Source organism: Hemitrygon akajei, chromosome 2 (genome assembly GCF_048418815.1).
Source record: "Hemitrygon akajei chromosome 2, sHemAka1.3, whole genome shotgun sequence".
Classification (NCBI taxonomy): domain Eukaryota; kingdom Metazoa; phylum Chordata; class Chondrichthyes; order Myliobatiformes; family Dasyatidae; genus Hemitrygon; species Hemitrygon akajei.
Genome location: NC_133125.1, coordinates 206653582 through 206669243, shown reverse-complemented (window position 1 = coordinate 206669243; position 15662 = coordinate 206653582). Strand labels below are relative to the sequence as shown.

Sequence of the window (15662 nt, the reverse complement as noted above, 5' to 3'; positions counted from 1 at the left end):
ACCCTCTCCATCTGCTCATCACCCTCACACTCCTCCCCACCTCTCCATCTACCCATCCCCCACACTCCTCCCCACCCTCTCCATCTGCCGATCACCCACTCTCCTCCTGACCCTCTCCATCTGCCCATCACCCTCACACTCATCCCCACCTCCCTCCCTTTACTCCGGGGTCACTTTCCCCTCCTGTCAGATTCCAAAATCTTCAGCCCTTTGTCACTGACACCTCTCACCTCCCAATTTCTGACACATTTCCACCCGTCCCTCATCTATCACCCCTCCCTCAGGTATTACCCCTCACCTGGATCCACCCCTCACCTGCCCATTTCCCTCCATAGATGTTGCCTGACACGGTGGGAGACCCAGGCGCTTTGTGTGTTACCACCACAACATGTCCCGTGTTACCAAGATTCACCCTGACCTCCCTCTCCCAGTCAGCACCACCACCACTTGCCCCAGTTACCCTGTCAGTCCTGGTGGACTTTAGCACCCGGGGGAGCCGGGGAGCTCAGGACCCGCCGCCCGCGGCTGCTGCTGAATCCGCAGTGTTTCTGTTCCGTTGACGGATGCGGTGAACGAGTTAAAATTAATGGATCGATAATTCTCACATCGTGTTTATTTCACTCTCCGCACATTTATATTTACACTGACTGACTCCTGACGCCGGTCCCGGACCCGACCCGTTTACAGACCCGGAGCGGAACCGGAGCAGATTCTCAGCCACTCGTTTTTATAGATAGTCCAGAAGAAAGGATAAAGTTTCTCCGTGAATTTATTCCCAGTGAAGGTGTGGAGATGGGACTTGGTCTCCGCGTTGTAAAATGAAACTGTCCCGGACTCGTAACTGAGATAAACTCCCACCCTCCTGGGGATGGGATCGGCCGGGAGACGGGACAAAGGGGAGATGTAAACCCACATCACGTCATCACGCCGCGCGATGATCCAGAATCCGGTCTCCGGACTCTCTGTGACCCCTCCCTTCCTCTCCACAGACTCTGCGGCGACTCCCAGACCCCAGCGCCGATTCCCCGTCACCTCCACCTCCCAGTAATGTCTCCCCGATGTGAATCCCTCCGATCCCAGCACACAAGCCCGGTCTGTGAACCTCTTCCCGGTGTCAGGGAGATCCCTCCGGGTCCCGGTCCGTCTCACACTCTTCCGATCCTCAGACACCTCGAGCCCCGGATGCGCCGTTTCCACATCCAGGGTGACAGAGACTGGGGGGAGAAGCAGAGAATTAGAGAGTGCCCGGGGATCGGGGGGAGACTCGGGCAGCGCGGCCCCGGGGATCGGGGGGAGACTCGGGCAGCGCGGCCCCGGGGATCGGGGGGAGACTCGGGCAGCGCGGCCCCGGGATCGGGGGAGACTCGGGCAGCGCGGCCCCGGGATCGGGGGGGAGACTCGGGCAGCGCGGCTCCGGGACCGGGGGAGACTCGGGCAGCGCGGCCCCGGGGATCGGGGGGGAGACTCGGGCAGCGCGGCTCCGGGATCGGGGGGAGACTCGGGCAGCGCGGCCCCGGGGATCGGGGGGAGTCTCGGGCAGCGCGGCCCCGGGACCAGGGGAGACTCGGGCAGCGCGGCCCCGGGGATCGGGGGGGAGACTCGGGCAGCGCGGCCCCGGGATCGGGGGGAGACTCGGGCAGCGCGGCCCCGGGGACCGGGGGAGACTCGGGCAGCGCGGCCCCGGGACCGTGGGGAGACTCGGGCAGCGCGGCCCCGGGGATCGGGGGGAGACTCGGGCAGCGCGGCCCCGGGGATCGGGGGGAGACTCGGGCAGCGCGGCCCCGGGGATCGGGGGGAGACTCGGGCAGCGCGGCCCCGGGACCGTGGGGAGACTCGGGCAGCGCGGCCCCGGGGATCGGGGGGAGACTCGGGCAGCGCGGCCCCGGGGATCGGGGGGAGACTCGGGCAGCGCGGCTCCGGGACCGGGGGGAGACTCGGGCAGCGCGGCCCCGGGGATCGGGGGGAGACTCGGGCAGCGCGGCCCCGGGACCGGGGGAGACTCGGGCAGCGCGGCCCCGGGACCGGGGGAGAGGCCGCTGGGCCTCAGGCGCAGTTGGATGGGCGACAGGACCCTTTCCCGGGGTTTTACCCAAATACAGCGGATGGACAACCGGCATCGTCCCGAGGTTTTTCCTCGACATGGAGAGCGGATTTTCCTCGATCAACAACACAAAATTCTGGAGAATCTCAGCGGGTCAAGCAGCGTGTGATAAGGGAGATGTACAGTCGCTGTTTCAAGCCGAGACCTTTCCTCGATTGGAAAGAAAGACGGGAGATAGCAGTGGAAACGGGTGTGAGAGAGACCCAGAATATTCAGCCTCTCCTTATAACCCAAACTCTCCAGTCCCAGTAACATCCTTGTAAATCTGTTTTATACCCTCTCAGTTTAATGACATCCTTCCTGTAGAAAGATAACCAGAACTGTACAGGGTGATCAAAATCATAAAGACAAGAAAGTCTGTAGATGCTGGAAATCCAAAGCAACACACACAAAACCTTGGCCCAAATCATCAACTGTTTATTCATATCCATAGATGCTGCCTGACCTGCTGAGTTCCTCCAGCAGTTTGTATGTTACTCTGCTCCAAATGTGGCCTTCCCAATGTCTTGTACACTCATAACGTGACGTCCCAGTTCCTGTACTCAGTATTCTGTCTGATGAAGGCAATCACCTCCTGGTCTCTCTGTTCCACAACACTCTCCAGGGCCCCCGATTGATGTGTAAATCCTGTCCTGGTTTACCTTCCAAAATGCAACACCCTCATCTCTCTGAATTAAAATCAAATTCCATCCAATGGCCCAGAGACCCAATTAATCAAGATCTCGTTGTAATCTTGGATAAACCATGAGCAAGAGGGTTATGTAGTGGATAACACAATACTGTTGCACCTTGGGGCATTCCAGAGTTCAGAGTTCAATTCCAACACCATCTGTAAGGAGTTTGTACTTTCTCCCCGGGACCTCGTGCATTTCCTCCGGGTGCTCCCGATTCATCCCTCAGATTGGGGAGGAGTGGACAGCGAGGAAGACCATCATTACTTGCAGTGGGATCTGGAGCAGCTGGGAAAATGGGCTGAAAAGTGTCAGCTGGAATTTAATGCAGACAAGTGTGAGCTGTTGCTCTTCGGTAGGACCCCAGTGTCGGTCTTTCACAGTGAATGGTCGGGCACTGAGGACTCTGTTCTACAGCAGATCTGGGAACACAGGTCCAGAATACACCGAAAGTGGTGTTACAGGTAGATGGATGTTACGTTGAAGTTGTCTGAGACCTGGGGCCGCCTAATTTGGGATATTGTGTACAGTTTTGGTGACCTACCTACAGGAAGGATGTAAACAAGTTTGAAAGAGTACAGAGAAAATTTCCAGGGATGTAGCTGGGACTGGAGGACCTGAGTCATGAGGAAAGATTGAACAGTTTAGGACTTTATTCCTGTAACATAAAGACTGAGGGGAGATTTGATAGAGGTATACAAAATAATGAGGGGTATAGATAGGGTAAATGCAAGCAGGCTTTTTCCACAGAGGGTGTGTGGGATTACAACCAGAGGTCATGGGTTAAAGGTGAAAGATGAAAAGTTTAAGGGGAACATGAGGGGAAACTGCTTCATTCAGAGGGTTGTGAGAGTGTGGAACGAGCTGCCAGCCCAAGTGGTGCATGCAAGCTCGATTTAAACATTTAAGTGAAGTTTGGACGGTACATGGATGGTCGGAGTTGGAGGACCATGGTCTCGGTGCAGGTCGATGGGAGCAGGTAGTTTAAATGCTTCAGTATAGACCAGATGGGCTGAAAGGCCTGTGTTGTTAGTTTCTATCACTCTGTAACGCTTGTACAAAGACATAACGGTTTGTAGGTTAAATGGTCATTGTACATTGCCCCGTGATTAGGCTGGTTTTAAATAGTTGGGGTGCTGGGTGGAGCGGGTCGTTGGTCTGGGACGGCCTGTTTCACACTGTCTCTAAATAAATAAATAACCTCTTCACTGTCCATGAAACCACCAAATTTAGAGTCCTTCACAAACCTACTAAACACTTCACCTACATTCTCTCCAAATCATTCATATGAATGATGAAAAACAGTGGACCCAGCTCCGATCCCTGCAGAACAACCACTGGTTACAGGACTCCACCCAGACAACTCTGTATCCTATTCCAGATCGTACCGTATCCCATGTGATCTAACTCTCTGCTACCTTGTCCAATCCCTCGCTAAACTCCATGGAGACGATGTCTACTGCACTTTCATCAGCTGTAATTTATTTATTGAGATACAGTACGGAATAGGCCCTTCCGACCCTTTGACCCCCACCACCGAGCAACCCAATTTAATCCGAGCCTGACCATGGAACAAGTTACAATGACATCCATCACCACCCAACAATCCCTGATTTAATCTGAGCCTGACCATGGGACAAGTTACAATGACCCCCACCACCCAGCAACCCCTGATTTAATCCGAGCCTGACCATGGGACAAGTTACAATGACCCCCACCACCCAGCAACCCCTGATTTAATCGGAGCCTGACCATGGGACAAGTTACAATGACCCCCACCACCCAGCAACCCCTGATTTAATCCGAGCCTGACCATTGGACAAGTTACAATGACCCCCACCACCCAGCAACCCCTGATTTAATCCGAGCCTGACCATGGGACAAGTTACAATGACCCCCCACCACCCAGCAACCCCTGATTTAATCCGAGCCTGACCATTGGACAAGTTACAATGACCCCTACCACCCAGCATCCCCGATTTAATCCGAGCCTGACCATGGGACAAGTTACAATGACCAATTAACCTGCCAACCAGTACAGGTTTGGACTGTGCAACTAGAGCACCTGGAAGAAACCCACGTGGTCATGGGAGAACGTACAAACTCCTGACAGGCAGTAACGGGACATGAACCCGGGTCGCTGACAACATAAGGACGTACCTGAATGAGAGAGAGGCTGAGACCCTGTCAGAGTCTGCTAAGTTAGCAGACGAGTCTGCTTTAACCCACAAGGTAAAGTTTTTCCCGAGCAAGAGCTACCAAAGGAGTAGCAAGGATAACAAAGATAACCCACCGGCTAAACCAGAGAGTAAACCGGGGACTAGTGATAAAAGTCAGGAGGAAGGGAAGCAGTCAAAAGAAAAATTTCCCAGTTTCAAGTGTTACTTTTGTGGGAAGCCTGGTCATGCGGCATCCAATTGTTTTGCTATGAAAAGGGAAAAAGGGACAGAGAGAGAGAGAACCCCAAATGCCTGCGTTCAGACGGTTGAAACACCGCTGAAGAAGGAGGGGTCTGACCGAGTTCAAGAGGGATTTGAGAGATTTATTTCAAATGGGTTTGTGTCTGTGAAGGAGGGATCAACTCCGGTTCCAGTGAGAATCTGGAGCGATACTGGAGCTTTTCAGTCACTGATATGAAAGAGTGTTTTGGAGTTCGGTGCTGAGATGGAGATTTGAGAGTCGGGGGCGTTGAGAGTAAGTGTTCAGCACGGACTAGAAGGGCCGAGAAGGCCTGTTTCCGTGCTGTAATTGTTATATGGTGATATGGTGGTGAATATTATCAAAGGTATTGGAAAGGGGACTGAGACCGTGCCTTTGCATAAGATAATTCTGAAATGCGACTTGGTATCTGGACCAGTCACAATAGGGGTGCGGTCTGAACTACCGATAGACAATGTTGATCTCTTACTCGGAAATGACCTTGCAGGTGGGCATGTTTACCCAGAAAGTGGTGAAATGCCATCGGTCATTGTAAAGCGTTAGGCTGCAGTCGGTCAACGATCGGAACAATTTTAAAGGATAAAGTGAGAAAGGCTCTGCCCCGATGAAAGCTACAATGATTACTAAGCAACGCAGTGGTTTAATTATTGGGTTTTGGGTTTTTGATCCTCCACATCAAACCGGCACGGTGAAGAGCACACTTGGGAGTGGTCTGTCACTGTATCGAACCCGGCGCTGAAACATTGGTTCTTAAGTGTTTTATATGCTGTTGTGACGGAAAATAACTGGTTCTTTGAGTCTCAACAGTAGAGGCCTGGACACACACAGTTTTAATACTAAGGAATTTATTTACAAGGGCAAGTCGGGTCAACACAAGCAACTACAATACACAGGAAGCGGTGTGGGGACAGGGTACGGTTACACAAACAAAGAACAAGGGGAAGGCACTACAACAGCTATCCTCCTTGACCTTGGATAGTTGTGGCTCCCATATCAGGACAAACGATAGACCTTACCAAGCATAAATCAATGCACTTACCTCCAATGTGGTTGCCTGTAAGAGAGGGCGAGCTAAGGGCAAGTCTCACCTTTTAAAGCATGGGGCTGGGCGCAATAATCCAATTAAGGTGACCAATAATTTAGGTGTGCATTGATTAGTTGGGAGGGACCAATGTCTAACCATGTCAGCAACTTCCCTATAATACCACGGGCTCTTAACTTGGGAAGCAGCCTCATGTGTGGCACCTTATCAAAGGCCTTCTGAATCTCCAAATATACAACATCCACTACATCCCCTTTATCTATCCTACTTGTAATCTCCTCAAAGAATTCCAACAGGTTTGTCAGGCAGGATTTTCCCTGAAGGAAACCATGCTGATTTTATACCATCTTGTCCTGTATCACGACGTCCTGAGTCACCATGTGCTCCATCACCTCATCCTTAACAACTGACTCAAACTTCTTCTCAACCACTGAGGTCAGGCTAACTGGTCTATAATTTCCTTTCTGCTGCCTTCCTCCTTTCTTAAAGAATTTTCCACTCCTCTGACACCATGCCAGACTCCAATCATTTTTGAAAGGTCATTTCTAATGCCACCATAATATTTAATGCTACATCTTTCAGAACCCTAGGGTGCAGTTCCTGTGGTCCAGGTGACTTATGTACCTTTAGGTCTTTCAGCTTTTTGAGCACCTTCTCTCTTGTAATAGTAACTGCACCCACTTCTCTTCCTTCACACACTACATCAGGCATACTGTTAGTGTCTTCCACAGTGAAGACTGATGCAAAATAGTCATTTAGTTCATCCGCCATCTCCTTGTCCCCTGTTATTAATTTTCCTGCCTCATTTTCTGGCGGTCTTATATCCACTCTCATTTCTCTTTTATTTTTAACATACGTGAAAAAACTTTTACCATCCACTTTGATATTATTTGCTAGCTTGCTTTCACATTTCATCTTTTCCTTTCCAATGATTGTTTTAGTTGCTCTGTTTAGGTTTTTAAAAACTTCCCAATCCACTATCATCCCACAAATTTTTGCTTTGTTGTATGTCCTTTCTTTTGCTTTTACAATAGTTTTGACATCCCTTGTCAGTCATGGTTGTACTATTTTACAATTTGTGTAGTTCTTCGTTTTTGGAAGAAATGAAAATATACTCACGTCCTGCAGCTTCCTCATTTCCCCAGAAACACACACCATTGCTGCTCTGCTGACATCCCTGCCAGCAGCTCTTTCCAATCTACTTTGGCCAACTCCTCTCTCATACCACTGTAATTTGCCTTACTCCACTGAAATACTGCTACATCAGCCTTTACTTTAGTGGTCACCAACCTTTTTAAGCCCAAGATACCCTACCTCGGCCACAGTCAAAGAAGACATCGACCCCCAGATTGATTAGTTAAACACATGCGCACTGGGGCAGGAAAGACCGGAAGTAAAACCCTGCAACCCGGAAGTAGAAATAATGTATAAACTCCAGGGGTGCACACCCTTTTTTACACCGCGGACCGGTTTAATATTGACAATATTCTTGCCGACCGGCCGCCGGCGGGGGGTGGGGGGGGGATTAAACACGACCAGAATACAGCAATACTCGAAGCAGGTTCCTTCATGATACCATCATGATACCATCAAGATGGCGGCGCGACGACGCAGGGCGCAGCGGCCACTCCAGTAAGGAATATCCGTTATCTGTAAATAGGGGCCGTGCACAATCCTGATTTGATTGAGACGGATGTGTGAAGCACGGAGGAACATCTGGCGAAACTTCTGACATGCCTGTGCTGCTGACGCTGCTACTGAGCGATCGGAGAGATCTCCAGAGAGGAAGGCCCCGAATCCTCGGCTTTGCCTGTTGCTTGGTGGCCGGAGCCGGGGTTGAAGCACTCGGCAGAGATGGTGCTCGGTGCTCGGTGTCGGAGGGCTGGTCGGAGGCACGAAGTTGTCGGAAGTTTTCGGACGGACTCACAGTTGCCACGTTGGAGGTTTCTTCCTTCTGCCATCTGCGTGAGATGATGGGCTATCTGGGACTTTGAGACTTTTTTTTACCGTGCCCATGGTCTGCTCTTATCAAATTATGGTATTGCTTTGCACTGTTGTAACTGTATGTTATAATTATGTGGTTTTTTTGGTCAGTTAGTCTTGGTCTGTCTTGTGTTTATGTGATATCATACTGGAGGAACATTGAATTTCCCCTTGGGGATGAATAAAGTATCTATCTATCTATCTATCTTATGTCCAGTCTATTGCACAATTTAGTTTTTGCGGCTCTCGGCACTTAGCTTTTGTCCCACTTGCTCACGTTTTCTCCGCTCAAAAAACTCAGCGGGTTTGTCTTTAAGTGCGGGGTGCTTGGAATCAAGGTACCGAAGCAGTTTTGAGGATTTCACTGCCTCATTAGACAGCCTCCAGGCCCAAACTGCAGCCTCCGCCCGCCCGCCCTCCGCCAGACACCCTGGCCAAATGTGGATGGTTGTGGGTGGGGTGAGAGGTCAAGGTCAGGGCCGGAGGTCCCCGTGCCGGTTCCAGTCCGGAGAAAGCGACAGAGCGGGGAGAGTGACAGGGTGCCCACCCACCTTGTAGGATCTATCGGCCGACAAAAGTTTGTATCAACAGATCACAGCGAGGTAGCTGCTCTGCTACTTACGGAACCCTGAGCCCGAATTAGATCGTCTGCGAATATTTTAGCACCGGGTTCCCCACGAACATTCGGTGTGGTGAACAGGTTTAGAGGCGGCGCCCACCTCTCCGCGCTCCAGGCCAGTACCAACGGCACTTCTCGCCGGCCGCGTGAGGCGAACCAGTGATTCCTGGCGCGAGGGTATCACTGCATTTAGGCGACTGATGACCTCGCATGGGTTCAAGTTGAACAGTGGGCAAGACAGGGAGTGAGGAAAGGTGCAGCTGACTCATATCGTTTCCTCGCGGCCCGGTGGTTGGGGACCACTGAATTACACTGTGTAAACACAAAGTACACTGCAGATACTGTGGTCACATCAACACGTACAAACAAGCTGGATGAACTCAGCAGTCAGCAGGTTGACTGCTCATTTCAACGGACGCTGCCCGACCTGCTGAGTTCATCCAGTGTGTTTGTACGTGTTGAATTACACTGTGTAATGCGGGGGAGCTACACACACGCACACTGGGCAGAAAGAACGGAACAAAACCCCGCAACCCGGAATCAATCTTTCAACAGTATTTGTGTATTTATTTTTGAATTTTTTTCGGGATCTACTGGGAAAGTCTCAAAGATCGACCAGTCGATTGTGATTAACGGGTCGGCGACTGCTACTTTACTTTCTCTCTATCAAATTTCAAGTTAAACTCAATCATACTGTGATCACTGGTTCCTCAGGGTCTTTTACCTTCAGCTCCCTAATCGCCTCTGGTTCATTACGTAACAGCCAATCCAGTATAGCTGATCCCCTAGTAGGCTCAATGACAAACTGCTTTAAATGCCATCTCTTAGGGATTCAACAGACTCACTCTTGAGATCCATTATCAACCTGATTTTCCCAATCAACCTGCATGTTAAAATCTCCCATGACTACCAGAACATTGCCCTTTTGACACAGCTTTTCTATTTCCTGTTGTAATCTGTGGTCCACCGCCCAGCTCTGTTGGAGGCCTGTGTATAACTGCCATCAAGGTCTTTTTAACCTTGATGTTTCTGAACTCAACCCACAAGTATTCAACATCTTCCGATCCTATGTCACATCCTTCTACTGATTTGATGTCATTCTTTACCAGTAGAGCCACACCACCCCCTCTGCCTACCTTCCTATCACTCTGATATAATGTGTAACCTTGCACATTCAGATCCCAACTACAACCATCCTTCAGCCACAATTCAGTGATGGCCACAACATCATACCTGGCCATTTGTAATCGTGCAACAAGATCATCCACTTTATTTCTTACACTACGTGCATTTAGATACAACAGCTTGAGTACCGTATTTACTGTCCTTTCTGATTCTGCATCCCTAAAGTTTTGATACTCAGCCTGTTGGCTGCAACTGAGTTCCATCACCTGCCTGTCCTTCCTGACAGTCTGACTGCAGGCTATCATTACCATTTTTACCATCCATCCTATCTTGAGTCCCTTCACTCCAGTTCCCACCCCCCTACAAAATTAGTTTAAACCCTCCCCCATAGCTCTAACAAACCTGCCCGCAAGAATATTGGTCCCCCTTGGGTTCAGGTGCAACCCATCACTTCTGATCAGGTCATACCTCCCCCAGGGGGATCCCAATGATCCAAGAACCTGAAGCCTGCCCCCCCTGCACCAGCTTCTCAGCCACACATTTACCTGCCAGATCATCGTGTTTCTACCCTCACTGGCACGTGGCACAGGCAGCAATCCAGAAATTACTACCCAGGAGGTCCTAATCTCTGGATTAGAGAGAGGCAAGAGTGGATATCGGACTGCTGGAAAACAATGCTGGAGAGGTAGTAATGGGGGACAACGAAAGGGTGGATGAACTGAAGACGTATTTTGCATCAGTCTTCACTGTGGAAGACACTAGCAGTATGGTGGAAGTTCCAAGTGTCAGGCGACGTGCCGGGCGTGAAGTTAGCATTACTAGAGAACAGGTTCTTGGGAAACGGAAAGATCTTTAGGTAGCTGTCACCTGGACTAGACAGCGTACATGCCAGAGTTCAGAAAGAGGTGGCTGAAGAGATCATGGAGGCATTTGTAACGATCCTTCAAGAATCACTAGATTCTTCAATGGTTCTGGAAGACTGGAAATTTGAAAATGTCACTCCACTGTTCAAGAAGAGAGAGAGAATAAAGGAAACTCTAGGCCAGTTAGTCTGACCTCAGTGGCTGGGAAGATGGTGAAGTTGATTATTAAGGAGGAGTTGTCAGGGAACTTGGAGGCACATGATAAAATAGGCCATGGTTTCCTCAAGGGAAAATCTTGCCTGACAGATCAGTTGGAATTCTTTGAAGAAATAACAAGCCAGATAAACAAAGGAGAACCAGTTGATGTCGTGTACTTGCATTTTCAGAAGGTCATTGACAAGCCATATTTGGCATCTAATTATGACTTAGTAGTGTCTCATAAACAAGCACAAATGAATCTTATGTCTTACCGTGTTTAATGCCACCAATCACTTCTTCCGATGCTATGTCGAGAAAATAGGGGTGATCGAATTTTTCAACCAATAGGGCACCATCTGTCACTGACAATGTGTGGGCATCATCACTAATCCTGTAAATATTATACAGATGGTTATAAACTGAGCATTCGGGATATTTGAACTATTTTACAAATCCATACTGAGTTTCAGTGAAGACCATGTCCTACCTCCTCTTCCGACGAGCTTCCTCCTGAAATAAATCAAACACAGATCTCAATTGACTGAGACTTACTGTCGGCATCTGAGCCAAGTTATTAAAACCTGCTGAAAATTCCCACTGAACTCATTCCCACTAACATGAACGGAGAAAGAGGGACATTGAACTGTGCGAGAAAGTACAAGGAATATTTATGAGAATTATACGATAACAGAGAGAAGGAACTTACAGGAGAGACTGGACAGGTTTTAAGATTCTGAATGTATCTGATCGAAAATATTTCTGCTTGTGTGGAGACAATAAGTCAAAGATAAAACATCAGTAGGTCGTTAATAAATCCCACAAGAAATGTAGTGAAGAGAATGTGGAACTCACTGCTACAGGAGTGGCTGAAGTGGAACAGCAGAGATTGAATGTAATGGGGAAGCTGGATAATCACATGAGGGACCATGGATTTGGGGACACTGTTACTGGGTGTGGTGAGTAGGTGGGAGGAGGCTTGTGCACCAGGGAAACTGATAGGAGAGAATGGACTGAAAGTCCTGTCTCTGATGAAAATGGGATATAATCTGATGAAGAATATTTCTGAAAAACAAAGGACAGTGCAAAATTCTCCAAAACAATGAACCTGATACAAACCAGATATAGATGGTAAATCCGATGTGTAGGTCACATTCTGGAGTTCAACCTCAGTTCCCACCGATCAACAGAGAGACCCTCACACCCACTGCACCAGACACACTCACAGTCTGAGACTGCAATGGGATGTTACTCTGAGTCTCAGGGGATATTATACGTGGGAATCACAGAAGTGATCACTGGCTCAGCGCTACGATCAGAGTAAACATTCCAGGATGCAGACTGTCCAGCGATGTACAGATGTTGTGAGAGGCCGGTTTGGAGACAACAACTCTGAACAGTCAAAACATCCGTCTGGTTTCAATCAGTTTACAACTCCAGTATCTGTAAATCCCACACTGAGTTAAAATACATCATTTTGTGACTATGTACTTTTACAGGACCAAACTGAAATCTCTCACCATGAGGAATATGATATTGTCTTGTTGATCCATCTGTTCCTGTAACTTTGAGATTTCCTTGTAGATGGCATTTAAATTCTCTTGAATCTCGCGAAGATTTTTCTCCATTGGATTTAGAATCCTCTCCTCTTCTTCCCTGAGATCTCGGAGTGCGCGCTGCTCTTTCTCAGTGATAATCCGTCGCAGTTCAGCAAACTGGGATGTGATGTGGGACTGAACGCTTTGTGACTGTTCCTGTTGAATGAAAGGAGAGGCTGGTTTATTATTTGGCCCTGATGTATTTCCTTATGATATGGAAGGGTCTGTCCAGCTCATTATCATCCAAGAGGACCACAACCTTGCCGTTGGGTTTGGAGGCTTGTGTGCCTCAATGACCCAAAGAACTCTGTTGGCTGGAATGTGGGCTTTATGCTTTGACCCTTGGTAGGGTCACCCATGCCAAACAGGTCAAAGGGTAGAGGCCAGAGTAAGAGTGGTCCACTGGTCCTCCAGGTTCATGGGTTCAGCTCAGGGCTAACAATACTGACTGGTAAAACAAAATTGTTACGGAAACAATGAAGAGTCTTTCTACATCTGAGTGCCATGTTATTCCTGAGTCTCCACTCAGGACCTGCATGACTGACAGTAGTGAAAACCGAGAAGTAGCTACTGACATGTTGAATGAAGACATGAACACTGCCGGAGATGGAGGACCTTCATTGCTGTCCCAAACTCCAGTGGCATAACAGGCAGCAAGTGAGTGGTTCCCAGATATTCAATCACATTTCCCTCAAACCCAGTCTTCCTCACTGACCCACCTGATTCACATACAAACCCCTTCACGGGGTTAATTACAGTTGCCAATTTACCGTTCAATCCTGAACAGTCAAAACATCCGTCTGATTTAAATCAGTTTACAACTACAGTATCTGTAAATACCACATTGAGTTGATTGTTGGCTAAAAGAAGGTACTGGTTACAGAGAGAACGTGCAAACTCCACGCGGACAGCACCAGAGGTTAGGATCGAGCCCAGGGCACTGGAGCTGCGATACTCTGCTATTCTGCATTAAAGGGAACAAAACTACACAACAAGATTGTAAATTCTGCTCAGGAAGCCTCACCCGAACTCCAGAAATCCTCTCTTTCTGTTGCTGCTCCATTTCCTGAAAGTCTGATTTCCTTTTTGTGAGAGAGTCCAAGGAAGATTTAACCCGATCCTGGGAATTAAAGAGTTAATGGATTAGACAAAACAAAAAGACAACATAAACAGACGATCGAAAGCGGGTTAGTTTTACCTGGTAAATTTTAACGGCTTCTTTAATCGGCATGAAGTTGTGAGACTTGTGTTCCCGCGCAGTCGCACAGATCAGGCAGATCAGTGTCTTGTCCGTCTCACAAAACAGCTTCAGTTCTTCCTCATGTTCCTCGCAGTAACGTTTACTTTCCTTCCCTTTCGGATTCAGGTTTAGTTTTCGAGCTTTCTCAGACAGATTTGCTAAAACCCGACTGGCCTTGAGGGTGCGGTCTGCAAACTCCTCTCTACATTCCGGGCAGGAGTTTCTCTTCTCCCTTTCCCAACACCGTGTGATACAGGAGCGGCAGAAGTAGTGACCACACTCCAGTGACACCGGATCGGTGAAGAAATCCAGGCAGATGGGACAAATTACCTCCTCGGTCCAACTCTCGACCTGTCCTTTCGAAGCCATGTTAACTCCCGGTACTTCCGGGTTCAGGATCCTTTCACGTTCGGGAGCTGCTGAACCCTGCAGTACCGGGGATGTCCACCAGGGGCGCTGCAGTCTCGGGAATGAACAACGTTGCTCCAAGTGTTCTCTGGGCAGGAATCGCGGCAATTTCCACGTCAGGGTGGGATCAGAAACACATTAAAGAGGTCTGAATATAAATGAACCCGGAGCGCGGAGCCTGGTTCAGTGTAAAGTACAACAGAAAGGGACAATTCCTGAAAAGCGAGATAGACAGTTGGCCTATGTCCCTGCCTGCTCCAGCCCCACTGAACTTGTCCTCATACATTGACTTCATTCTAAACCCTTCAGGTCAATCCCTCCCAACCCACATCCGCGACACTTCTCATGCCCTCAATCTCCTCAGCAATTTTCAATTCCCAGGCACTGTCTGCCTCATCTTCACCATGGATGTCCAGTTATAACTTCTATCCCCCATCAAGAAGGCCTTACAGCTCTCTGTTTCTTTCTCAATAAAAGACAAACCAGTTCCCCTCCAGCTGGAAGGGCTGGTGCTCACCCTCACCAATTTTCCTTCCGCTCCTCCCACCTTCTCCAAACTCGAGGGCTATCCACGGGTATCTGCATGAGCCCCAGTAATGCCTGTCGAAGAACAGCCCATGTTCCAGGCCTTCCCCAGTAACGCTCCCCAAATCTTCCTCAGAAACATTAATGACTGCATTGGTGCTGCTTCATGCACCCATGCTGAGTTTATCAATTTCATCAACTTTGCCACTAACTTCCACCCTGCACTTGAACTCACTTGGTCCAGTTCAAACACCTCCCTCCCCTTTGCCCTTCTCTCTGCCTCCATCTCTGGAAACAAACTGTCAACCGACATATTTTATAAAGCTACTGATTCCCACAGGTATCTTGACCATACCTCTTCCCACCCAGTCTCCTGTAACTTTTCTAAATTCCTTCATTTCCACTGAATCTGTTCCCAGAATGCAGTTTCCCCTTCCAGAACATCAGGTATGTCCTCCTCTGTAAAGAACAGGGTTTCCTTTCCTCCGCTACTGATGTTGCCCTTACCTGCATCTCCTCCATTTCCCGAACATCTGTGCTCACCTCATCTTCCCTCTGCCTCAACAGTGATAGAGTTCCTTTTGTCCTAACCTACCAGCACGTAAGTGTCCGCATCCATCACATCATCCTCCATAAACCTCCACCATCTCAGAATCAGAATCAGGTTTATTCTCACCGGCATGTGTCATGTGTCATGTACTGTATTTTGTTAACTTAGCAGCAACAGTTCAATGCAATACATAATATAGAAGTACAATATCTATCTATATATATATGTAAATCAATTACAGTATATGTATATTGAATAGATTAAAAACTGTGCAAAAACAGAAATAATATGTATTAACAACGT

General features: G+C 48.8%; 1 protein-coding gene across 1 annotated transcript; it reads right to left on the bottom strand.

Moving 5' to 3' along the window:
• Positions 1-598: 598 nt before the first annotated feature.
• Positions 599-14251, bottom strand: LOC140720186 (nuclear factor 7, brain-like). The gene is made up of 6 exons (XM_073035074.1): positions 13835-14251; positions 13661-13756; positions 12559-12792; positions 11529-11551; positions 11314-11432; positions 599-1214 (listed from the first exon to the last, which is right to left on the bottom strand). Exons 1-6 carry the CDS (start codon positions 14243-14245, stop codon positions 682-684), a joined length of 1416 nt encoding a protein of 471 aa, XP_072891175.1. The 5' UTR covers positions 14246-14251; the 3' UTR covers positions 599-681.
• Positions 14252-15662: the final 1411 nt, after the last annotated feature.